Source organism: Pan paniscus, chromosome 19, assembly GCF_029289425.2.
Source record: "Pan paniscus chromosome 19, NHGRI_mPanPan1-v2.0_pri, whole genome shotgun sequence".
In the NCBI taxonomy this organism is placed as follows: domain Eukaryota; kingdom Metazoa; phylum Chordata; class Mammalia; order Primates; family Hominidae; genus Pan; species Pan paniscus.
The window spans coordinates 74530319-74554745 of record NC_073268.2 but is presented as its reverse complement, the minus strand read 5'-3'; the positions used below and the strand labels follow the sequence as shown (position 1 = coordinate 74554745).

At 47.7% G+C, this 24427-nt stretch overlaps 1 protein-coding gene across 5 annotated transcripts in view; it reads left to right on the top strand.

Annotated features, from left to right (window-relative positions):
- Window positions 1-24427, top strand: part of RNF43 (ring finger protein 43) — a 63446-nt gene that overhangs the window by 33631 nt on the left and 5388 nt on the right. For 4 of the 5 annotated variants that reach the window (XM_008970571.5, XM_063598781.1, XM_055101616.2 and 1 more), the window contains 6 exons: window positions 12654-12776; window positions 20100-20174; window positions 20294-20425; window positions 21052-21156; window positions 22743-22904; window positions 23436-23538. In XM_008970571.5, coding sequence (XP_008968819.1) covers window positions 12654-12776; window positions 20100-20174; window positions 20294-20425; window positions 21052-21156; window positions 22743-22904; window positions 23436-23538 — 700 coding nt within the window. The remainder of the gene's footprint in view (window positions 1-12653; window positions 12777-20099; window positions 20175-20293; window positions 20426-21051; window positions 21157-22742; window positions 22905-23435; window positions 23539-24427) is intronic. The other variant, XM_008970569.4, reaches the window with a different exon arrangement.

Sequence of the window (24427 nt, the reverse complement as noted above, 5' to 3'; positions counted from 1 at the left end):
GTTGCAGTGAGCCGAGATCACGCCATTGCACTCCAGCCTGGGCAACAGAAAAAAGAAAAAAACACCAAAATGCAAAAAACAAAAAAACTCGGGCTTCTGCTGGGTGCAGTGGCTCATGCTTATAATCCTAGCCCTTTGGGAGGCTGAGGCAGGAGGATTGCTTGAGGCCAGGATTTAGAAACCAGCCTGGGCAACACAGGGAGACCCTGTCTTTACCAAAAATAGAAATTAAAAACATTAACCAGGCTTGGTGGTGTGCTCCTGTAGTCCCAGCCACTTGGGGGGTGCTGAGGTATGATCCTCCCAGGTTTGGGCCTGGGAGGTCGAGGCAGCAGTGAGCTATGATTACACCACCACACTCTAGCCTGGGTGACAGAGTGAGACTCTGTCTCAAAAACAAAGAAAAACAAAAAAACTTGGGCTTCAGATACATCCTCTTTTCAAAGAATAAAGGACGGGGGAAAAATGTAATTCATCTCTCATCCCACCAAATGTAAGAAAAACCCACTCAGAAAAAATATGGAATATTATCCGGAGTGAACTGATTCTAAGTTTTCCCAGAACTTTTCTGTGCAGATCTCTGGGCCAAGTCCTCATAAAATTTTGGTAGGGACTGAAGTTCACTGCAGACAGCTGACACTATGGCCTGAAGCCAGTGGGGAGCAAGAGTTTCTTTCTGTCAATACTGCAGGGATTTTTTTTAAATTGTTTGTAATAGTCTCTACATGGCTTCTCTCAAAAAATAACTTAACAAATCTGGGAGAGAGACTGAAGGGTCCAAAATGACAAGAGAGTACTTCCAAAGCCATACAGCAAGAGCAAGTTAGTCCATCATTCCACATTACCCCAGTGTTTATGTGCTGTGCTCTGTGCATTCCCATGCCCTGTGTGTTGTCTAACAAATGGCCTTAAGACCCTGTGCATTGAGCACGTGTATACACTGCTGTAGCCTACAGTCAGGTGTTACTCTCCTGAGACCAGGACTCATTCCTTTGGGGCAGAAGGCTGTTGCTTTCTTCCCATTCAGGGTTATGCATAACTCAGCAGTACACTGATACTGAGAGGAGACAATAAAAGCATAACGGGATGGGTTATTAAACAGGAAGGTTCTCCAGAAAGAAGTGAGTTTGGTCAGGGTTGTGGAGGAGATCTAGGCATGATGGTGAACAGGAAAGAAGAGAACTCTGCCTTGTGATGAGGTCAAGATACTCTAAAGCTGACTTTGAAACTGAAACTTACAGGGAGTATACAGAAAGTTTCTGAAGAGAAAGCAGAAATCTGAAAATAATCATATCCTGATAAAATGACAAAGCAACCACCAAATATATTTTACCTCACATCTGTTTATTAAAACAGATGATTCAACATGCATTTTTCTTAATATCTACTGTGTGCATGGCATGATGTAAGTGATGAATAAGACCTAGTCCCTGACCTCAAGGAGCTCAGATTCTACTTTGCAGGAAGGAGGAAAGAACTAATGTTTTATTGCACTAAGAATCAGGCATTCTGCTGGAGGAAATAGGTAAGAGAGTGGGTCACAATGGAGCATTGACCCACAGTAAGAGGTAAGTGTCATTTAAGAATTTTGAATAGATGGCTTCAGGGGAATATATGAGGGAAAGTATTTAGTTTCTGGGGACTGAGGACTGGTCAAAGGATTAGAGAAGGGCCCAATTTGAACTGGCATGGGGAGTCAAGGGCAAAAAGAGGTAGAGAGCTATAGGATTGGAGTTCTCACAGTCTTTGGCTCACAGGGGGTAGGAGAGGTGCCATTTTTTTTTCTCTATAGAACCAAGGAAATAGGGAAACGTCCATGGGAAGAGAAAGGAAAAATAATTTGGCAGAGAAACAAACTATCTTCCCATCATATGTTTTCTGTAAAAGACTTCTTAGGAGCTAAGACAGTGTTTTTCTGCTTTCATTCTCTTTAATGCCTAGAATTCTGCCATAAAAGGCTATTTATATATCTTACTTTTTAGTTCCTAGGAGCGCAAGAGATGCTACTATTGGGAATTTCTAAAATATTCAGAGGATGGAAATACCAGCTGGCACCAATGCTGAGATATCCAGGCACCATCCATAGAGACCCAGTGAAATTCTGAGCCCCAAATGGCAGTCCCTCCCAGGCTCTCCCAGAGCCATCTCACTTTTTCTTTTATCCCCTGCCTGGAAGGCTACACTGTGGGTGGGAATAAAAATCCACTCTCCTGTTGCATCTAGGCAGCTGCCAGCAGTCTGTTTGCCTTGTTCTTTGCTGGCAAATCATTAAACAGTCCCCCCAAAGCAGGCCTCTTCCCTAGGGCCACCGCATGGACAAAGATTCAGAGCTGTGGTCAAAGGGCTGTCAGCAGTCAGGCTGGAGCCCTTGGGCTATCTCCAACACAAGCCCTTCCTGGCTGTTGCCTCTTCTGAACAGAAGCCTTCTTGGCCTAATGTCAACCCCCCAATGGCTTCTGAGGAGAGACTCTGGGCATCTGAGTTGGCTGGTGGCTTGAATAATTTTGTCCTTTTCCTCCTGATGTTATTTCTGAGTACAACTACCCCTATGATCCTTTATTGTTTCTCTATTGAACCCCAGACCCATCCTCCATAATTTTTCCACTTTGCAATGTAAATACAATATTGTGTGTTACTGCCCAGGAGCTGGGGACTGGGACTAGCCGAGCAAGCTTCATAGCTTCATTCCATCCCCACTTGCATTGTGCCAATGCAAATCTGAGCATAGAAGATTTCATTGAGCCAGCCCATTTGGAGACAGTATCTGCCCTCAAAGGGCTTCTAAGCCCCAGGGCAAGCCAGTTGTGGAAGACAGCGGTATGGAGCAGAGTTTGCAGGACACCTTGAAATCCCTACAGCCTCTGAGCAGGAGACTAAGCCTGAAAGACCTGGACTATGTGTGAAGTAACCATGTTAAGGAAGCTATTTCGCACTCTTGCACTGAAATCACCAAACTTAGCAATGCTCAAGTAGCTCTGCCGGTAGTCCAGATGGGCCTCTGGCATATTTAAATAAATGATCTGGTTTCCTTAAGTTTCATTTCTTTGATGTTTTTCACAGGGACTGTCTGGCTTTAGTCTTTGGCCTTTTAAGCATTGAAATCTTAACCTAAATAATTACTCAAAAATAAACACTTATCTGATTCTAGTAGGTTTTCAGATTCCTGCCATCTCTGGTGTGAGCTTGGCTGGAACAGGAACAGCAAAATCAAATCATAAAGCAAACTGTGTCAAGGCTGTTTGCAAGTAGCACATTGGGTTAGGTGTGAGAGTTCAGTTAACTACTTTGTTGTGGCAAGAGTTAAGACCATGCCTCAGAAGGGCCCTAGACAAAGCCTCTATAGACCTTATCCTGGGCCTGTGGGAATTAGATATTACCCCTAGCAATACTTGCCATCTGTGTCAAGACCTCGGCCTTTCTGCAGAGGACTTCTTTGGATAAGACCTAGCTAAACAAGGGGGCTCAGTGGTACTCCTTATAAGATGGAGGTCAGTGAGGGTGACAAAGATCTTTCCTGGGACAGTGGTCAGAACTCAGCTGACTTCCCAGAACTAATTAGTATGATTTTTGGATGGTTGAGCCCTGAGTTCCTCACCTGGTGGAGAAAAGGAGTCCAGAACACATGACTGGGTTATCTTTTAAGGTCTTGATCTTCACAGGCCTCAGAACTTGGTATTCTATTTCATGGCCTTGCTTCTAAAGGTCCCTGATGTAACTAAAATGATATTTGATGGGCTCCCTCTTCTTTTCATGAGTAGCTTTCTAGTACCTTTGTAGTTAGAGGTCATTCTGACTGAGTCAGGACAAACCCTGTTTCCATGTGAGAATATAATGATATAAAAGTTCTACTTCTTGGGTGGCTGGGATTTTTCTCCTCTCTGTCTATGATTAGTGCCAAATATACTTTCTTCTCTGATATCACTTTATTTCAAAAGCAGCTCAGATAATTAGCTCTTCTTCTCCTTACCTTCTTCCATTTGCTTACGAGTGCACTCCTGACCTGTGAATCACCATCAAAGGATGCCAGGCAGAGTGTGGGGTCAGGAGAACCCCACCATGGCCGTTTTCATGTAAAGAAGTCTAGTTGCATCATGGAGCTCCAGCACAGTCTGAAATGAGGATAGGTGAATTTGGAAATTGAAGAATGGCGTCTGTAATGTGGGGTGAAGGAGTGAGGAAAATGGCAGTCTGGCTGAATGACCATTACTTGGGTCTGAGCTTCTGTGGCCTCTAATTTCAGGACACACCTTTCTCATCCTAAAGCAACAGGGACTTTTCACTGGGAAAGTGTCTCTGAGCAGCGTCTGGGTCTGGCTGCCTTTGTTGTGGCTAGGAGAGGAGATGAGATAAACCGTAGAGGAGAGGCAGGAAGCCGAGGCTGGGAGGCAGAGCACGAGGAGCAGACAGATCCTGCTTCTGTCTTGTTAAGAATGATTCAAGTTTGAAAATTCTAGAAATGGGGACCCTGAAGCCTTCCACTGTGATCCCAGGCATTATATTACAGTACTCACCTAATGCTTACCATGCCACAGAAAAGCCTCCCCAGCGTGCATACCCGGAGGCAGTGTGGGGTTGAATTTAGGGGACCTCAACCTCCTTTAACTGGGTGTTGACTAGGTTGACTAACTTTAACTAGGTGGGCAATCTAGTTAACTTGAGTCTTGCTTTCTTCAGCTGTAAAAGACAAATTTTGAAGGTCCATTATGGGTGTGAACCAGGCTCAGCTGTTAGCAATTTACATCTCTTCTATAAACTACGTGGCAACTGGATTCAAATCAAGTTTTATTCATTCTTTCACCAAACACTAAGGGCCTATGATATGCAGAGCCCCCGACTGGAGTTTCAGTGAGCTCAGTTTTTCCCTCAGTTTTTGCCACCCTGCTTCCTATTAGATTCTGGAACATCATTTCAGTTCTATCTTGTCAGCTCTTTTGCTCACCAGCACCCCTGTTCCCCCAAGGAGGTTTCCTGAATCAAGTGAGAAATCATGGAGGCCTCTTCATCCATCCCCTGCTAGTGTGCACTCCCATCAGATGGCCCAAGGTTATGCTTCTCCCTCCCCACCAACATTATTTACTTTTGTAGCTTAAAAAATTATACGATGAAGCAGGAATACACTTTTCTGGTAAAATAATTTTTAAAAAATAGATAGCATGCTTGTAATCCCAGCACTTTGGGAGGCCGAGGCAGGAGGATCACTTGAGCCCAGGAGTTCAAGACCAGCTTGGGCAATATGGTGAAACCTTGTCTCTACAAAAAATACAAAAATTAGCCAGGCTGATGAGGCACACCTGTAGTCCCAGCACCTCAGGAGGCTGAGGCAGGAGGATTGCTTGAGCCCAGGAGGTTGAGGCTGCAGTGAGCTGAGACTGTACCACTGCAATCCAGCTTGGGTGACAGAGCAAGACCCTGTCTCAAAAATAAATAGAGTAAAATAAAATAAAATAAAGAGAAACTCCTCTCGACAATTCCTCAGCCTCCCAACTTGATTCGTGGAAACTCAGTCATCCCAAAGAGATAGTGACAAGTTTATGTAAGGTTTTGAAAGAGGTCTTGAGGTTCCCAAATCTAAGCCTGAACAATCACCATTAGGATCTAACCTGTAGATGTGAGCATTGACTCCCTTCAATACAAGGCAAGGTGACCAAGCTGGGCCTCAGTGGTGGGCCTATTCTGGTGCTGGGATCCGGAAGAAGCAACTTCAGGCCAACCTGTTTTTTTCCCACCCCCATATCTGCAGGAGCTTTACTTTATGATGCCGGTGTGTCCTCCTACCTAAGATAAAAGTTCAGGTAATGGAGGTTGTGCAGGAAAGGATGATTGTAAAATCTGAAAAGAGGAAATGGGGAGAATGATGCCTTTGATGCCTGGCCAATGTTCTTGATTACAAAGGCAAAATTGTACCAAGCAGTAAAGTTACCTGTCCAAGGCCTGGTTGAAGGTCTGTACGTGGAATCAGAGAACTAAGAGACGATTGCAGCAGAGGTCAGTGGTGGGGGCAGGAGGGGGTGGGTGGGTGGGTGGGGAGGAGAGTTCCTGGGAAACAGGAGACAGTGAAGAATTGCTTGCAGAAGCACACACCCAAAGAGGAGGAGATGCCATGGGATAAGGGGAGACCAGCATTAAGTTCCAGGCCCAGTTGAGCCCTGAAATGCCCTTTGTGAGGAGGTAATGAGATCACATGGCTTCCTTCATGGGAAGGAGGCAGGCTGAGAACTGGAAGAGCTTGTTCAGTGGGGTTTGGAGGGCTGAGAACAGGAGGGAAGTGACTGTGGATAATGAGCTGTCCCAGACTGTGCCTTGCAGAACACTGGCATTCAGGGGCACTGTTGATTACCAAAGAACGGGGGAGGGGTTCAGAAAAGGCCTTGTCCCTTCCAGGAATAAGAAGGGACTTTATTATAGATGCAGTAATAAAAACAGCTGCCATTAAGTGAGCACTTACTAAGTGTCAGGCTTTTTGCTAGGCACTGATATCCATTATCTCCTGTCTACACAAAGCATTTTTGTTCCCATTCCAAAGATGAGCAATATGAGGCTCAGAAAGATTAACATGCCCAAGGTCACACAGGTAAATGATGGGGTCAGAATCTGAACTCTAGGTCTGTCTTGGGAGGGAGGGGAAAAAACCAGAACAAATAAGTTAAGGAGGACACAGGGAGAATAGACTCAGGAATATGAAATACAACACACGCCACCGAAGGACAGTTCACATGTCTTTACACAGGGGGTATAAAATATGTATGCAAAGCTGAATTCTGAGTCAGAATGACCCAACTCGTGCTTGAAAGCAAGTGCCTCTTAATTTGCCCCTCATGGCAGCCTGTGAGACAGTGGTGTCCTAACTCCTGGCCTTTGAGGAAGTCAAATTCACCAAGTTTCCATGAGCCCTCCACAACCACACCCTTCTCAAATCAGGCAAGCTCATTTCTCTTGACCCTCCCCTGGTGTCACTGAGGGGACAGGTGGCCCACTGTAGAAATCGTGTTTGCATCTTCATGATTAGGAGACCTTGCATTCCAAGGAGACAGATGTATTTGCATCTGTTTTCTCAAGAGCCCGCTTCCTGGCTGAAAATTCCTTGGAGGAAGGGCAAAGACAGCCCCTGTGTTATACCCAGGGAATGCCAACGCTGTCTTTCTTGCTAGGTGCTGAACTGAGTCCTAGTTCAAATGGCTATTATTTGTTTTTAATTTGAGAATATTTGAAAAGCTCTCATTGTAAAAGAGTCAAGCCATACAAAAGTATAATGAGTATGATTGTCATACCACAGATATAATTGTACTAGAAAGATCATGTTACTTTATTTATTTATTTTTTTTAATCAAATCTAACACCAAGGTCCTATCCCATTAGCTGCATAGACATTTGTTTTCAAGGGCACTTCTCCTCACAAAGTAGCACAAAAGTCCCAGAGTTTTATGAAAACCAAGATATCCAAGGGACCCCTCTGATATTTATCCATGCTGGCCACCACAGATATGTTCCTTGTCCAAACACAGGCATTCCCTTGAAATCCACGCAGGCACATCATCTCTCCCAGGGGCCAGCCTCCTGGGGTCTAGTACTCAGTCCTTCTCCAGGGACCCACCGCTTCTGGGGCACAGGCTGCAGCTTCCCACTACTCAGCATGGCTCCAGGCCCCTCACACTGGCTCCAGACACCTCCTTCCTGCCCTCCTGGTTCTGAGACCTTGACCCCTCCCTTCACCACAGGCCCTTCTGCCTTCAGGACACTCACACTTCCTCAGTGAGTTCAGTTTTTCTGCAAAAGCCAGGAAGGGAGGACTTTAAACAACATTTGCTTTTGGCAAATGCCCCTAAGGCAAGGAAATAGAAGGTGAAGCCATCTTCTTGGAAGGGAAGGAGGGAAAAGACATGGAACAAAATATAAATAACTGTCGTTCATTTTTATTCTTCTACAACAGCAAAAAACAAAACTCAAATCTCATGTATTATCTTCTGATCAAAGTATTCAAAGCAAAACACCAAAGTCCCTCTCTACTACCCCCTCTCTAATTCCTCTCCCAGAGCAACCATTATAGGATTTGGGTGTGCTCTGTCTTGTCTTCATAGTTAACTATCGTCAATTATCTGGTTATAGACTTCCAATATTTAATCAACAAATATTGATTGAGTGCCCACAAAGTAACAGGCAGTGGGGGGCAGGCTAGACTCAGTCATCATCTGGAGAAGAGAGGGAAGTAAGCCGACAATTACAATACCGTGGGGTAATGTATGATTAGGGAAATGCCGGACAGAGCAGCAAGTGCCAAAGGTGTTCAGGGAAATGAAACAAGTTATTATTTCTGGAACATAGGTCGCAAGGTGGGAAGAGATATAGGACGGGAATGTTAAGCCATGAGGCAGGGCCCAGACCAGGCAGAGCCTTTTCAGCTATGTTTAAGAGTACAGACTTTATTTCAGGAGCTATGAGGAGCCTTGTAAGAGCTGCAAGTAGAAGAGTAACGTGCTCAAGTTAGCATTTTAGACCACTTTGGCTGCAATATAGAGAACGAATGGGATGAAGTGACCCTAGGGAGTAGGTTATTTCGGTAAATAGGGTTGGCAGTGATGGTGGCCTGTATTACAATAGCGACAGTGAGAATGGAAGAAAGAATAAAATAAGACAAATATTTAGGAGGTAGAATTGTTAGAATTTGGCGATTGATTGGATATTGGTGGTTAGAGTGGGGGTGAAGGAGATGGAGGCTAGGAGGACAGCATCTTGCTTGGGTAATAGATGGATGATGGTTCCAATCCCAGAGACAGCAAACACTGGAGGAGCAGTTTTGGGGATAGAATGAGTTCAGTCTTGAGCATGCTGAGTTTGAGGTGTTCTACTTAAGATTATTAAGGTAGAAACGTCCAGGGTTAGACATAAGGGTCTGGAGCTCAAGAGAAGACCAAACTGTACATATGTAATCACTGACCTCTGTGTGGGCACCGTAGCCATGGGATTGGCTGCTGTCACCCAGAGAAGTCATCAAGAGTGAAAAGAGGGGGCCATACGCGGTGGCTCATGCCTGTAATCCCAGCACTGTAGGAGGCCGAGGCAGGCAGATCATGAGGTCAGGAGTTCAAGACCAACCTGGCCAACATAGTGAAACCCCATCTCTACTAAAAATACAAAAATTAGCCAGACATGGTGGCGGGCGCCTGTAGTCCCAGCTACTTGGGAGGCTGAGGCAGGAGAATTGCTTGAACCCAGGAGGTGGAGGTTGCAGCAAGCCGAGATTGCACCACTGCACTCCAGCCTGGGTGACACAGCGAGACTCTGTCTCAAAAAAAAAAAAAAGAAGAGTGAAAAGAGAGGAGGGTCTAAGAATCCCGGGGGTCACCATCAACATTTTAGGGACTTGTATTTGGGTCCTTATGCTTTAGTAAGATAAATTTTCTTAGTAAATGAGTTCGGGGAAGGTATCATGTTTTCAAAATAAAATGTAAATTGTTCTTAAATATTTTTTTAACCTTATCCTACTACTACTTTCCTTTTTTTTTCTAATCTCTACCACTTACTAGCTGTGTAATCTTGGGCATGTTATTTAACCTTTTAGTGCCTCAGTTTCCTCATCTTTAAAATGGGAACAATAACAATCTCTACCTGATAGTGTTGTTATGAGGATGAAAAGAGTTAATATGAAAAAGTGCATAGAACAATCACTGGCCCACAGTATTTACCCAATAAATATAAAGTGTACTGTCCCCATCCTGACTATCTTTAGCATGGAGATGGATGGAGCGTTGCTGGATGGAGGGTTCATTTGGAGCTCCATGGCTCCGACAATGGAGTCAGGCAGAGTTGAGTTCAAATCTTGTGTGACCTTGATTTCTCTCAGCCTCAAGCTTCTCTTCTTTAAGTGGCTATGATAAGGGTAGTGGGGAGATGGAGATGGTTAATGGGTTTTAAAAAAAAGTTAAAATGAATGAATAAGGCCTAGTATTTGATAGTACAATGGGGTGACTATAGTCAACAATAATTTTATTGTACATTTAAAAATAACTAAAAGAGTATAATTGAATTGTTTGTAATACAAAGGATTAATGCTTGAGGAGATGGATATTCCATTCTCCATGATGTGATTATTACACATTGCATGCCTATATCAAAACATCGTGTATCCCATAAATATATACACCTACTATGTGCACATAAAAATTAAATAATTGTTTTTAAAAATGGCTATAACACCTACCTTATGGTGAAATAATGTCTAAAAGCTCTGGCACACAAGAGGCCTTTATTGATGGTTAATTTCCTTCCATTCCTTCTTCCATAGTTGTTAATTCAGACCCAGGCAAGTTTGGTGGCTCATACCAGGTTTTTTTTCCCTTCCACCTTGTCAGAGGTATCCTACAATGCAGCACTGAGCTGTAGATGCTGGTTCCCTGTTCAAACCTGGGGAAGAGTGCTGTTTAAATATCTGCAGACACACTGTAGGAACTTCTCCAAAGTGACTTTCCTCTCCCAGGCGACCCTCTGGTCAGTGAGCGGCATCTTGGAGTCATCAGGAGAAGGCTGGACCGTGTGGGGAGGGTCGAGGAGCAAGCAGAGCAGAACCTTCTGTGGCTGCGATTTGTCCTTCCTCAGGGAAGGCCTCCATCTTCTGCTCTGGTGGAGCAGCTGCCTTCAGATTCCCCACCACACCAGAGTCTCCTCCACAGTCTTCAGAGAAATTGGTCTCCAGTGCAAATCTGTGGTCTCAGCTCTGTGGCCGGACTCTTGCAGATCCTTCCAGCCTTATGTCCTGCCTTCCCTTTCGTGCCAGACCTCACTGCCCACAGTCTACCTCAGCCTCGTGCTAGGCCTCCGTTCCTTGGTGCAGTGGCTTCCTCTGCCAGGAATGTGGCTCCCTAACCCCGCTCCCTTTCGTTGGTCCCTGAGGTGAACACATACCTAGTTAGCCTTCCAGGTAGGTCTCCAGTCACCTCTTGTGAAAACTGCTCTGCTTCCCATATGTATTGTTAGCTGCCCCTCTTTGTGCCCTCCCATAGGCCCTTGCATTGTAACATCACGATGTGTTTGCATGCTTGTCTTTTGAGCTGCTTTAAGGCAAGGAGCCTCTCTTACTCATCATTAGCTCCTCACTGCTTTGGACAGAGCCTGACACCAAGGGGGCCTTCCGTGCTGGCAGAACAAAGAAATGAATGGATGCATGGACAGATAGAGAGACTAATGCAGCTTGTTGAGACAGGGGCTCCAGCTTCACTGATGTGAGAACAACTCCACCCTCATGCCCCAGCCTTTTTCTTGGGGCAGGGGCACATGATAACCTTTCTCCCACACTAAACCTTGCTCACTACCAGACTAGTAGGCCTTAACTCTGGGAGCAAGAATGGAACTCCTTCCTATCTCAACACCCCCTGCCCAGAGATTTTGATTCAAAGCAAGGTAGTAGATAGTTATTGAGAACCTACTATGTTCAAGGGACCGCGGTGACACAGTGAGAGGAAATGGCCTGAGAGAGCTTTCAGAAAGTGTGCTTTTAAATCCATCATTGACATTATCTTCATAAACATCTTTATAAATTCAAGATTCTCTGTGGTTCCTCTGATGGTTCTTTCTGGAAGTCCTTCAGACCTCAACAGTAGTAGAGGGGGAAGTGTGGGCAGCTCTCTAATAAGAAATCTCTTTCTTGCCAGGATACGTGGGGTTTCTACTATATAGGAGTCCCTGGACCATAGGATTATTCAGGGCCAAATAAGTCATACTTTGTTCTCATTGCACTCTGACATTTTGTTTAGGGAAAATTAGATTCGAATGGGTGTACAAATCGCTGTGAATGAGAAGAGAGAGTAAGGTGGTCTCACCCCTTTGATGAGGAGAGCCTCAGATTTCTGTCGGCACGTTCTCCTTTAGTCATTGTTCAGCACCAGCTGGGCTCAGAGGCACAGGGTCTTGGACAGGATCTGCCCTTAGAGCAGATGGGCTGGGCTGGCTCCACCTCCACGGCACCATTCCTGGGACCAGGGTGAGCTCTCAAAGCTTATGTCTTAGCCAAGCCTCATTGCAAGATAGTCTCACCTCTCTGTCAACACCATGCTTGATCCCAGGATGGGTACAGGGCAGAGGCAAAAAAGGGGCTAGTGAGAGAAGCAAGGTAGCACCGAGTGAGATGACCCAGCCTCCTGAGAAATGGGAATCTACAGGGCAACAGTTGCCTGGGGGCATCCCGAGGAGGCAGGAGGCACCAGCAGCATGCAGCACTGCCCATGGGGATTCTGAAAGCACCGATGCAGGCACACATGGATATTCTCTTAGCCTGGGGCTTGGGGAGCAGGTAGAAGGATCAGGAGGTAGAGAGGCTGGGGCCAGGAGAGGAGCCCTCTGCGTCTGGCCAGTTTAGAGAAGTAGGATTGTTGGAGTTGAAGGTTGTTAGAGTTGCTTTGCAGCAAGCTCTTCATCGAGGTCCCCTCTGGGACACCCTCTCCCTCCTATCTGCCTCCACTACCTGTGTCCTTGGCCCCAGCATCCTGAAGTGACAAACAGTGGTCACTAGCGTACTAAGAGGCAATCCAATCATAAGGCCTACTCTTTTACAGCACCAAGAGACCTGCCTGGTACCTCCCTAGAAAAATGGAGAGGTATATGGCTCTCACAGCTCACTCCTGCTGCCTAAAGCCTCCCTAACCCAAGTCTGTCTCTCTCTGCAGTCCCACCCCCTGTACCTGTGCAATGCCAGTGATGACGACAATCTGGAGCCTGGATTCATCAGCATCGTCAAGCTGGAGAGTCCTCGACGGGCCCCCCGCCCCTGCCTGTCACTGGCTAGCAAGGTAGACTCACACTTCGCCCTACACACACCCGGAGCTTCACCCAGCTCTGGGCTGTGAGAAGACCCTGTGCTCTCTTGTCCCCATGTTTCCTAAGAGTGATGTACCTGATTCCCTTGGGTTTCCCTAACCCATGACTGGTCTGAGAGAAGTGGAAATTCACACCTCTGTTTTTTCTCCTCCGACTAGCACCAGCAGGACTTTTTGACCTTCATCCCAGCATGCTCCCCATCCCACCTCCTTCCCATCACTTGGGAGTTCCTGAGTCCCTTCCCCTGCTCTGCACCACAGCAAAGAAGGGGTCAATTGAAGCGATTTCCATCTTTTAGAAACATACACTGAGCACTGTGCAAGAACAGCAGAAATAGAAACCATTGCCCCACCCTTAAAAAGTTCACACTTTTCCCCTGAGGTTGCAAACTGGTGGCCCATAAGCTGGGTTTGGCTTGCAGACATGTTGTGTTTAACCCTCACAGCGACTTTTCAATGTGTATATTAATTGCCACATTTAAAAATTAAAAATGTTTATATAAAAGCTGAGATTTTCACTAGGCGTGGTGGCGCACGCCTATAATCCCAGCACTTTGGGAGGCCGAGGTGGGTGGATCACGAGGTCAGGAGATCGAGACCATCCTGGCTAACACAGTGAAACCCCGTCTCTACTAAAAATACAAAAAATTAGCCAGGCGTGGTGGCACATGCCTGTAATCCCAGCTACTCAGGAGGCTGAGGCAGGAGAATGGTGTGAACCCGGGAGGTGGAGCTTGCAGTGAGCCGAGATCGTGCCACTGCACTCCAGCCTGGGTGACAGAGCGGGACTTTGTCTCAAAAAAACAAAAACAAACAAAAAAAAACTCAGATTTTCAGCTTCTTTAGAAGAAACCTGCAAAGCACATTGCTGCAGGCCATGGTTGGTAGGAGCTAGGCTGGGGCTGCCCCTTTTCCACAGCTGTGGGCCTTCTCTTTTGCTATGCTCCACCCTGACCTGCTACCTCACAGGACCTCTAGACCTTTGCCTGTGACTGCTGCTTTAACTAACAATAGCAGTTACTGTTTTCTATGTGCTTACAATGTGCCATGTGGACATGGGACAGATTCTTTGTATGTATGATCTCATTCACTTTTCAGGACAATCAGGAAAGGTAGGCATTATTATTCTCCATTTGATGTATGAGACAAGTGAAGATCAGAAAAGTCAGGTAACTTGCTGGATGACACAATTAGGAAGGGGTGGAGCTGAACTTTGAATCCAACCCTGTCTGTTTCTCAAAACTAGGCTTAATCTATCTGTGGCCTCCCTTCTAGCTGGAAAACTGAACATACGTGTGGAGTGTAGTCAGATTGTGTGTGGCACACACGGGTATGCCCCCAAGGGTGGTGAGAGAGGAGAGTGACACTCCCGGCCTTTGTGTTAGCTTGCTGTCTCAGGCCCAGATCCCTTGTGGATATCCTCGTTCTCCTGGGCACAAGGAAACAGCCTGGGTTCTTACCTCATCCCATGGCAGGCAGGGATGTGGGCAGGATTCTGAATGTGGGTGAAGATATTCACCTGGCCTGGCCGTGCTGACAAGGAAGGGGACTCCAGAGATGGTGGGAAGCAGGGGGTCAGGATGCACTTGGAGGAGCTGGGGAGTGTGGCATCTCTGCAAGGCTGTGAGCCTTCATGGCAGCAGAGTTGTTAGGCTGCAGCTGCCTGCCCCACTTCTGGATGTTTCATTTCTCTTTCCTTACAAAATATGGGCAAATGTCACTCATTTATTCATTTGGTAAACAAGTTCCCAGTGCCTGTACTGCATTACATAGTGAGTGTGTGTGTGTGTGCGCGCGTGCGTGTGTGTGTGTGTGTGTGTGTATGAGAGAGAGAGAGAGAGATGGGGAAGAAGGATTCCGAGAAGCTTTGCTGCTATTGGTGGGAGCTGGGCTGGGGCTGCCCCCTTTCCACAGCTGTGGGCCTTCTCTTTTGCCTGCTGCACCCTGGCCTGCTACCTCACAGGACCTCTAGACCTTTGCCTGTGACTCCTATGAGTCTTTGAGCTACCTGCAATATTTCAGAGGTTCCACGGGCTTACCTCAAGTACTTGGTTTTGTTTTGGTTGGAATTCTGTTAGTTCAACATGTTAATACAAGTTATCTCATGAGAAAATAAATTGTAAGTAATAAATACAGTTAGTTTGGTAGAACATCTGTTTTTCTTTTTTCTTTTTTTTTTTTTTGAGACAGAGTCTTGCTCTGTTGCCCAGGCTGGAGTGCAGTGGCTCCATCTCGGCTCACTGCAACCTCTGCCTCCCAGGTTCAAGTGATTCTCCTGCCTCAGCCTCCCGAGTAGCTGGGATTTCAGTTGTGTGCCACCATACCCAGCTAATTTTTTTTTTTTTTTAATGAGATGGAGTCTCGCTCTGTTGCCCAGGCTGGAGTGCAGTGGCGTGGTCTCAGCTCACTGCAACCTCCGCCTCCGGGGTTCAAGCAATTCTCTACCTCAGCCTCCCAAGTAGCTGGGATTACAGGTGCCCATCACCACGCCCGGCTAATTTTTGTATTTTTAGTAGAGACAGGGTTTCACCATGTTGGCCAGGCTGGTCTCAAACTCCTGACCTCCAGAGTTCTGCCTGCCTCGGCCTCCCAAAATGCTGGGATTACAGGCATGAGCCACTGCGCCCAGCCGAACATCTGTTTTTCTTAAAATGTGACTCATGAGAGGTCTAAGGGAAAGATGGGGTCTTAGGGGAGGGAGAGTTTGGAAACCACTGACCCCTGCAGCTCTGCTCTCTGCTTTGGCTTTTCCTGTTGGTGTCAATGGTGTTGTCACCAATGACAGAGCTGGGGCTCTCAAGCCAGATAGCCCTGGGCTTGCAGCCTGACTCCTCCACTGCCCCTCAGTGTGACCTGGACTTTTTTAGCTCACCTCTCTAAGCCAGCCTCTATTTCCTCATCTGTAAAAGGGGAATAATAATGGGACTTGTAAGTAGTTAGGAGGATTTAATGAGACAGTACAGATGGAAGTTTTAGCCCCATGCCACGTACATGGTAACCGCTCAATAAATGATTGCAATTATCATTACTATCATCATCACTGGCATCATCATTCCGTGCTTTTGTAGTTAACAAGGTTGCAGTATTTTTCCTTCCATTTGTTATCTCGCTTATTCTTTTCTGAAACCCTCACCATAATTCTTCTGGAGGCTTCCATTCTTGTCACCACCCCACTATCCCCTCCACCCTCTGTCCAGTCACCCAGATTGGTTTCTGTTTCTTTATTAGCAGCTCCACAGCCATCCTGGTGATAAGCCAGAGCCTTATCACCTCATGCCTGAACTAGTGCAGTGGCCTTTTGCCTGCTAGAAGGAGCTAGATCTGGAGAAAAGCAGATGGGTGCAAGCCCTGCCTCTCTTACCATGGAGGCCACTACCTGGTAGTAAAGAACAGGCAGTCTGAAGGCTGAGGTCCTGGGTGCAAATTCTGCCTCCACTGCTTCTCAGTTGGTGACCCTGGGCAAATTATTCAGTTCCTCTGAGCCTCAGTTTCCCAACTCAAAATTGGGGCTGATGACTATCTTATAGAGTTTTGAGGAGTAAATGAAATCACATGTCGGAAACACATAGTATTAATAATAGTTGATATAAGGACCAGGTGTGGTGGCTCATACCAGGTGTGGTAATCCCAGCACTTGCAGAGGCTGAGGCAGGTGGATCACAAGGTCAGGAGTTTAAGACCAGCCTGGCCAACATGGTGAAACCTCATCTCTACTAAAAATACAAAAATTAGCCAGGCGTGGTGGCACGCACCTGTAGTCCCAGCTACTGAGGAGGCTGAGACAGGAGAATCGCTTGAACCCAGGAGGCGGCAGTTGCAGTGAACCGAGATCACACCACACACCACTGCACTCTAGCCTGGTGACAGAGCGAGACTCCGTCTCAAAAAAAAAAAAAAAAAAAAAATTAGCCGGGCCTTGTGGTGTATGCCTGTAATCCCAGCTACTCGGGAGGCTGAGGCAGGAGAATCTCTTGAACCCGGGAGGCGGAGACTGCAGTGAGCTGAGATTGCGCCCCTGCACTCCAGCCTGGGCAACAGAGTGAGACTCCGTCTCAAAAATAATAATTATAATTATAATAGTTGATATAATAATAACTAATGCTTAAGCAACACCCCGTGCCAGGCACTATTATAAATGCTTTGTGTGGATTCGTTTATGTAGTCCTCATAACAACCCTATGGACTAGGTCCTGTTATTATCCCAGTTTACAGAAAAAAACAACAGACACAGAGTAGTGAAGTGACTTGACCCAAGTCTCACAGCTAATAGTTGGTATCAGAGCCAGGATTCACCCCTAGGCAATCTGGGCACTGGATCTCAATAAAGGTTATATTCCTTCTCCTTCCTTTCACCCTTAACTTTCAAGCCCAGAGGAATCCCACCTTTGCTACTGAATCTTTCCTGACCAGCCCAGGCCCAGCCAGCCCAGTAGGAGCAGAAATCCCTCCCTGGGGGCATGCCTCCAGAGGGTAGGGTGTCTGTGCATGCTTTCAACACCATCTTCTGCTAAGTCTAGGTTTCAGGGAGGCACCTGGTGCGTGGAGGGGAGAGGCCGAAGGTCCTTCCTGTCCCCACCCCTACCTCAAAGTAAGCAGCCTCACTTTTATCTGCTTTCTATATTGAACATTTGTGCCAGATTGTGTGTATGTGTGTTGGTGGAGGGGATAGTAGAGGGGAGAGCCTTCTGGAGTGAAAAAAGGTCTGGAAACTTCTGTTTCTATTCCTTTGTGCTTTAGAATATTATCAGCGTTATAGCTTCATGTATGTGCCTTGTCTCCACAACTATATTATGAGCTGTTTTGGAGGGCCTGGCCTTCTGTGGCTTGGTGCCCTGGGCACGGTAGGTGCTTCATTTTTGATGAGCAGAAGATATACAGGGACTCTTGTCTGGAGAAGAAAATCTAAGGCCCAGAGAAATGCAGCAGCTGACCAGTGAGTCCTGCAAGTAAGAGGCAGAATTGCAACTCACTCTCATTGCTCTCTCTGTAATGGCTCCTGTTGCTAGAGGCTGTGGCAGCCTTGCCTGCTGCCCCTAGGGCTGGCCAACTCTGAGGCTTCCAAAGAGCTCTTTGGATTCTTTCTAAAACTGCCTTCCAGTCCTGAGGGCCTGCCTATCCTCTCTCTGCTTTCCAAATTCCAGTACCCAAATAAGTACTTTTTTCCTTTTTGCCTCCACTTACTTTCTTGGGGGCAGGTGGACAAGAGGCATAGATAGCCCTAGATTGGACTGCTATCTGTCCCCAAATCTTGCTTTTTATTCCTAGAATTCTGGACACAGGGACTCACTGCCTGAAAGTCCTATTTGTTTTCCCCTGTTGGCCAGTGCTCTGGGCTCTTTGATCACTTTTACAACTTTGTAATTATGGGCTGTAATGGGCTGGAGTGTTTGAATGTCACAGTAATTGCCTTCCACTGTTCCTACCCCAATTCTTCAAAGAGAGAGGGGAGGGGAAATAACAAAATCTCCAAAGAAGAAAGTCTTTGCCCTTCCTCATGCTCTTCCAGGCCAGGGTGGGTCCAGGGTCTTGTTCTAGGGGTGTGAAAACTGAGGCCTGGGAGTCCCAATTCTGTGACTACTGGGGTGACCTCTCCTGTCCTTGGCCAAATCCCTGGAATAGGAGATCACCAGTAGGGTTCCCTACCAGGGATTCCTTTTCCCCTGGTACTTCTCCCATACCCTTGTTAGGAGGGTTCTGAAGATTGGAAAGTCTCTACCTGCCTGGAGTAGCTTAGATGGGAGGAAGTGAGTAGGGAAGATGGAAGCCATGAACCTCTCAACTCCTTCAGCACTTCCATTCTGGAATTGACTGGTCCTGTGAATTTCCAGTCAATTAGCCTGGTAAGCCTGGGCCCTAGGCTGGGCCTAGCTCCTGGGGGAGGAAGGAAAGTTACCTTCCTGACCAAAACAGGGCCCCGCTTGAGTGTCTCCTCTGCCTGCAGGCAGTGGGCTCTGAGTGGCCCCCTGGGCCCTGCTGCTGTCTGGGGAGTGGAGAACAGAGAGCTGGAGCAAGGAAAGGAGCTGCTCCCAGCCTGCCTGGCAGGAGACCTGCCCTGACAGGCTCTCCCTGGGAAGACAGGCAGAGATCAAAGTGCTGAGCCTGTGAGTAAGTCCCAGCGCTGGCTCTTCTTGCTGCCACCACTACTTGCAGGAGGGTTAACTCCTTCAATGCCCGTGGGAAGACCCCAGAGACTTTGGGGGTTAAGGGGGGCGGTGCCCAGGGATGTAAAATCACAGCCTGATGCCATTAGAAGATGAACCTTTGCCCTAGGGAGGAAGGCTGGAGGGTGGCTGTGCTAGGCCGGGAGGCCCCAGGCCAAGGCCAGGAGCAGCTCCTCACAGTGCCTGTTAGTTGTTTGCTGTTGTGCCTCCCGCCTCCCCCCACCTTTAGCTCTTATCTCCCTTTCCTTACTCCCCTCCCTACACACACCCCCTGGATTCCTGCTTTTTGTTCTCTTTCTGGCACTGCTATCTGTTCTGCCTGGTTGGCTAGATTCTGCTTCCTCAAGCTGGCTCTTGGAGCCCTTGGTGAATGTGCACGTGTGCATACTCACCATATGGGACTAGCCCCTTGAATCCCTCCCCACTTTTGTCTCTAATGCCACCCTAAGGGAGAGGACAAAAGGATAAACCACTGGACAAGGACTCCTCTAAGTCCTTGAATTGGAGCCAGAGAAAGACTTGGCAAAGTAGAGTGTGGCAAGGAGAGGGAGCCCATGAGATGAGCTGAGACAGGGGCTTTGTGATGGTGGCCTTGCGTGAGAGTGGCGTCCCAGCCTCTTAGACCTTTGCCTGAGCTGGGGAGATGCCCTGCAGGCAGGGCTGGGCCCTGGAAAGCCCAGCTCCCTCTGAAGGAGAGCTCTACTTCTCTGCTGTCCCCTTCTTCCTCCTCTTCTCCTTCTAAGGGGTGCAGGTCCCTCCTACTCTTCGTGCTCATACCTCTTAGTGAAGGCAGGCTGATTGTACCCTGAGGGCAGGAGCTGTGTCTTATTTGTCTTTCATCCTAGAGCCAGGTCCACCACCTGGCACCCTGTAAACCCCCCTTAAGGATTTGTTCCATTACAAAAGGAAAAGCTAGATATTATCCCTTGAAGGCAGTGGGGACCTGAGTGAGCTCAGGAGGCAGAAGAGGAGATCTTAGACCCAGTGACCCCTTGCATAGGTAGATGTGAGTGTGCAAAGATGTGCTGTGGGCATAATCCTAGGAAGGGATAGATGTGTGAGGGGTGAGGCTAGCCTGTGGGTGGGCTCTGTCCTTCCCTGACCTCAGCCCAACCTCTACTGTGTGCCTCTGCAGGCTCGGATGGCGGGTGAGCGAGGAGCCAGTGCTGTCCTCTTTGACATCACTGAGGATCGAGCTGCTGCTGAGCAGGTACCCAGGGACATTTGCGTGTTCAAGGTGGGGGCTGGATGGAGGAAGATAAAGCTCTCAGGGGAGAGGGAAGGGCAGGGAGAAGTCACAGCAGCCCTGTGGGCACTTTCCCCCTGTAGCTGCAGCAGCCGCTGGGGCTGACCTGGCCAGTGGTGTTGATCTGGGGTAATGACGCTGAGAAGCTGATGGAGTTTGTGTACAAGAACCAAAAGGCCCATGTGAGGATTGAGCTGAAGGAGCCCCCGGCCTGGGTAAGCACACTAGACCTCCAGACCTTGCCCTGCACTTAGCCCTACTTTGTCCTGTGGCAACTCCCACCAAAAGCCCTTAGACTCCTGGAGCTGAGAGAGATCCTGGAAACCCTCTAGTCCAACTTCATCCATCAGCTGTGTGCCTCTGGGCAAGTTTTCCCCCGTCTTTGGGCCTCACCTACAGAATGAACAGAACAGGACAGATGAGTTCTAAAGTTCTTTACAGCTCTGTGGCTTCATGGCATGGAATAGCAGAGCTAGAATGAAACCCTGGTCCCCTGATCCATGACCCCTGATTGGGGCTTCTCTACTGGCCAAGAACCTCATCCAGCGGCTCACTGGCAAGAAACTCCCACCTTGCAGAGGGGTCCCTTTCTCTTTTTTCCCCAAGCACATGGGTTTTGAGATAGTACTTCTCCCAGTGACAACTGGAAGATCCTCTCTGAGTGCCCTTGGGCAGGGAGGGCCCACCTAATCCCACTTGCAGGTTCCTCTCCATCCCCTCAGATGGAGGACTCAAGGGAACCTCCAGTTAGCTATGTGCCTCCCGGGCTCCTGTGTTTCCTCCCGAATTGACCCAGCTCATCCCGGAAGTATGACCCTTTCCCTCTCTGCTCACTCCCCAGCCAGATTATGATGTGTGGATCCTTCTGACAGTGGTGGGCACCATCTTTGTGATCATCCTGGCTTCAGTGCTGCGCATCCGGTGCCGCCCCCGCCACAGCAGGCCGGTGAGCAGTGTGGGGTCTTTGGCGGCGGTGAACGTGTGCGTGTGTGTGGGTGGGTGGTTGGGGAGAAGGAAGGAGTACGTGAAGAAGGCACCTTTATACCTATGGAACCATTTACATCAAAATACCCCAGCGTCTGTCTTTGTTGATTTCCAGCAGCCTCTCCTCATATTACTCATCCATTCAACAAATACAACAAGTTCTATTATGTGTCAGGCACTGTTCCAGGTGCTGAGGGTAGTACAGTGAACAAGATGACAAAAAACTCCTACCCTCAAAGAGCTTTTATTCTAGAGGGAAAAAACAGACAATAAACAGACTAAATAAGTAAAATCTATAATGTTTTAGATGGTGATATGTACTACGGAGAAAAAATGATAATGCTGATAGCAAAGTGGGGAGGGAGGGAATGCAAGGGAACAAGGTTATTTATTTATTTATTTTTTTTGAGACAGAGTCTTGCTCTGTCGCCCAGGGTGGAATGCAGTGGCGTGATCTCGGCTCACTGCAATCTCTGCCTCCTGGGTTCAAGCAATTCTCCTGCCTCAGTCTCGCGAGTAGCTGGGAGCTACTAATTTTTGTATTTTTAGTAAAAATTAACAGGGTTAATTTTTAAAAGCAAGTCCAGAGAAGGCCACATTGAGAAGATGGCATTGCAGCAAAGACCCTAAATGGGAGAGGGAGTGATCTGTGCAGGTATCTGAGGAGAAAGGGATCTAGGCAGAGAGAACAGTAAATGCAAAGGCCTTAAGGCAGAAATGTGTCTAGTGTATCTGAGGAACAGCATGAAGGCTGTGGCTGGAACAGAGTGAGACGACAGAGTAGCTGGTGGGGGCCCCGTTGTATTGGACTGTTGAGGCCATTTGTTTTTTACTGTGGGTGAAACAGGAGCCACTGGAGTGTTGTGAGAGAAGGGGCATCACGATCTGACTGAAGTTTTAATATGATCATTCCTGCTGTTGTAATGAGAATAGACTACAGGGAGGCAAAGCTGGAAACAGAGAAACCATCTAAGAGGCTATTGCAGGAATCCAGGTGACAGTAATGGTAGCTTGGATTAGGAAGGTGGCAGTTAAAATGGTGAGCAATAGTTAGGTTCTGGGTATATTTTGAAGGCAAAGCCAACAGATTTAGTAATGGATTGATTGTGGGATATGAGAGGACTCAAGGATGGCACCAAGATTTTTGGCCTGAGCAATTAAGAGAATGGAATTGCCATTTGCTATAATGGGGAAGACGGGGAAGACAGGTATGTGGTTGGAGATGAACCCATGGTTAATAAGATGAGGCCTATAAGTTTGAAATGCTTATTAGATATCCAAGTTGAAATGTCAAGCAGCGGTTGGATAAAAAGTTTCTCTCATGGGTCATCAAAGGAAGAAAAGCTAATGGTATAAGCAGGTGGGTGGACTGGGAGAGCTTGGCATGCTTGGCAGAGCCACATATGAGCTCCGAGGAGACGAACTCCTAAGGATGTTCAACTGGCCATGTGATCTACCTGAGTGACTGGGAACGGAGTCCAAGCTGGGGTCCAGAGAGGGAGGGAAGGGGAGCCCATGCCCCAATCTGAGCCCCATTCCTCTTCCCAGGATCCGCTTCAGCAGAGAACAGCCTGGGCCATCAGCCAGCTGGCCACCAGGAGGTACCAGGCCAGCTGCAGGCAGGCCCGGGGTGAGTGGCCAGACTCAGGGAGCAGCTGCAGCTCAGCCCCTGTGTGTGCCATCTGTCTGGAGGAGTTCTCTGAGGGGCAGGTAAGGCAGGTCTTGTGGTTCACCTCCATGACTAGACTGGGGAGATTGAAGCTGGGGGAGGGGTGGGCAGGCCTAGGGGCTGGTATGGGTACCCTGGCTACATCTGTTTCCCATGTGTCCTGCATGAGGCAGAGATCAGGGACCAGCCTGAAGTTTGGTCACTTTTCTGACCTTCCAGTGAAAGAGCACTATTGTTTGTTGAGAGTGTACCACGTGCCAGGCTGCAGTGGTGCTTTGGATGCATTATCTCATTTTAGACCCATGGCAATGAAGGGTGGGGTTAGATTCATTTTTTTATCTTCATTTTACAGCAGAAAACTGTCTGTTAAGAAAGTTGCCCAACGTCATGCAGCTAAGTGCAAAATCCAGGTCTATGTGATGCCAAAGCTCATACCATTCCTATTCTACTGTGAGGTCTTTTACAAGTAGATAATAGCAAGGAGAGGCCTAAGGGAATTGGGGGATGTCCTGATTCCTGGCAATTCCTATGGCTACAGAAGCCTTTGGTCTGGACCCCCTCTTTTTCTCCAGGAGCTACGGGTCATTTCCTGCCTCCATGAGTTCCATCGTAACTGTGTGGACCCCTGGTTACATCAGCATCGGACTTGCCCCCTCTGCATGTTCAACATCATAGGTAGGAGGTGGGCCAAGGACTCCCCTCTGTGTAGGCAGACAGGTCTAGAATGTGGCTTCCCTTTGGGAAAGGGTTGCAGCCTTGAAGCTGGGGAGAAAGCAGAACTGCCACCATAGTTGTATGGGCTGTACACTGCTCCAGAGTGCCTCACTCGAGGGGAAGCGTCATTCAAAATGTAAATATCTCTATTTATTTATTTTTTAATTTTAATTTTTATTTTTTGAGACAGAGTTTCACTCTCATTGCCCAGGCTGGAGTGCAATGGCGTGATCTCAGTTCACCGCAACCTCCTCCTCCCGGGTTCAAGCGATTCTCCTGCCTCAGCCTCCCGAGTAGCTGAGATTACAGGCATGCGCCACCATGCCCAGCTAATTTTGTATTTTTAGTAGAGACGGGGTTTCTCCATGTTGGTCAGGCTGGTCTCAAACTGCTGACCTCAGGTGATCCGCCTACCTTGGCCTCCCAAAGTGCTGGGATTACAGGCGTGAGCCACCGTGCCTGGCATGTAGATATCTTTATTATTATTATTATTATTATTTTTTTTTTTTGAGTTGGAGTCTCGCTCTGTCGCCCAGGCTGGAGTGCAGTGGCGCGATCTTGGCTCACTGCAAGCTCCGCCTCCCAGGTTCACGCCATTCTCCTGCCTCAGCCTCCGGAGTAGCTGGGACTATAGGCGCCCGCCACCATGCCCAGCTAATTTTTTTTCTTTTTTGTACTTTTAGTAGAGACGGGGTTTCACCATGTTAGCCAGGATGGTCTCGATCTCCTGACCTTGTGACCCGCCCGCCTTGTCCTCCCAAGTGCTGGGATTACAGGCATGAGCCACCGCGCCCGGCCATAGATAATCTTTATTATTGTAAAAATTATTTGTATTTCATGGCAAGTTTGT